The sequence below is a fragment of the Penaeus monodon genome, chromosome 29 (assembly GCF_015228065.2).
Source record: "Penaeus monodon isolate SGIC_2016 chromosome 29, NSTDA_Pmon_1, whole genome shotgun sequence".
In the NCBI taxonomy this organism is placed as follows: domain Eukaryota; kingdom Metazoa; phylum Arthropoda; class Malacostraca; order Decapoda; family Penaeidae; genus Penaeus; species Penaeus monodon.
In genome coordinates, this window is record NC_051414.1 from 11,020,130 (window position 1) to 11,021,527 (window position 1,398).

The 1,398-nt window shown below is 54.2% G+C and overlaps 1 protein-coding gene across 1 annotated transcript in view; it reads right to left on the reverse strand.

Moving 5' to 3' along the window:
* The window catches only part of LOC119591956 (ryncolin-2-like), a gene marked incomplete at its 3' end in the record, with an annotated part of 1,173 nt that extends 421 nt beyond the window's left edge, over positions 1–752 (reverse strand). Inside the window, 1 exon segment of the mRNA XM_037940709.1 lies at positions 1–752. Within this exon segment, the coding sequence (XP_037796637.1) occupies positions 1–494 (494 nt within the window).
* Between the last annotated feature and the right edge of the window lie 646 nt (positions 753–1,398).

Consider the following 1,398-nt stretch of genomic DNA (forward strand, 5'->3'; position numbering starts at 1 on the left):
GGGCGGCTGATGTTGATGCCATTGAGGCTCATGGCGTGCAGGATGCGCTGGTGGTCGCGCTGGAGCGACTTGAGGCCGTCCTTGACCTTGTGGTGGTGCGAGCTGCGGTTCAGCGCCTTCGACATCTTCCGGACCTTCTTCTTGATGTGGATGTTGTGCTCGCCCATGTCTCTGACGGCGGCGCTGATCTGCGCCACGGCGTGGGCCAGGCGCCCGTGCTCCTCGCGTGCCTCCTGCATGGACGCCGCGACCTCCCGCATCTCGCCCAGGAGCCGACCCACCTCCTGCAGGACTTCGTCTCCGGTGGGCGCGCGATGGGCGGCGTGGGTAGTCGTCGCCGGCGTGGTCAGGCTCTCGTCCTGGTGCTCGGGCGTGGTGGGCGTAGAGCTGAGGGTCGGTGTGGGCGCGGGCGTGGGCCTCACGGTGGTGGACGCCCAGCAGGAGCCCAGCAGGGCCGCCAGCAGGAAGGTGGCGTGAGAGAGAGAGAGCTGCATCCCGCCGCCGTCCCCTGCACCCGTATACTGAGGATGTGGTCGCTCGCCAAGCCAAGCCCGGGCCGCCTCACACGCCGCCTCTCCCGCCCACTCTCCTCTCTCACACTTTCGTCATCCACGTCGCATTTTGCAGCCAAGCCTCCTCATAAACAGCAGCCTCAATATAAAAGGGATGCTGTACGTCGACTCATAATTGGCGAGGAACGACGCCATGGACAGCTCCAGCAGCGGCGTCCACGGATCCGGACGCGGCTGAGCAGATCAATACGGGGATGGCAGCGGTGGATCTTACGTTTGTGTGCGCCAAGTTTTGTATTGCGTGTTAGTACTTCGGGTTAATATATCTCGTCTATTCATCCCGGCTTGCACTCCGTCGCATTAATGACACTAGTTCCGTCCTTGTCAATATTGACAGAATGCAATATGAAACAAAAGTTGAAGACATGAAGAGAGGAAGGAAATCAAGCATCCGAAAATATAAACTCTTGTATTTTGTGGGCAATTTATCACCTCAAAAGCAAATGTCAGTCTGCCTTTGAGGTGAGTTTCTTTGGTCCGCAAGATCCCGCCTTTGAAAATGCAAGTTCAAACTCGGGGAAATTATATCCAGCGTTAAGTTGCGTGGGGCGGCCATTAGCAACTGCACAATTACCGCCACTCGTTGCTGAGGGAGAATGCTTGTAGCAAGTCTCGGGGATAAAGTCTACGGTGCGCCCCGCCGTATTTCATTAGCATCGGGGAAGAGATCGTTTCGCAGAAGGAATCCATGATTTAGAAATTCATTTAGTACTGTATTTCGTTTCAGATATATAAATTTAGAATATGTAAGATCATTTCTATTGATTATCATTGCTTCAACTGAAGTATACAAACTTATTCATATCAAAATATTTATGATTTTTCT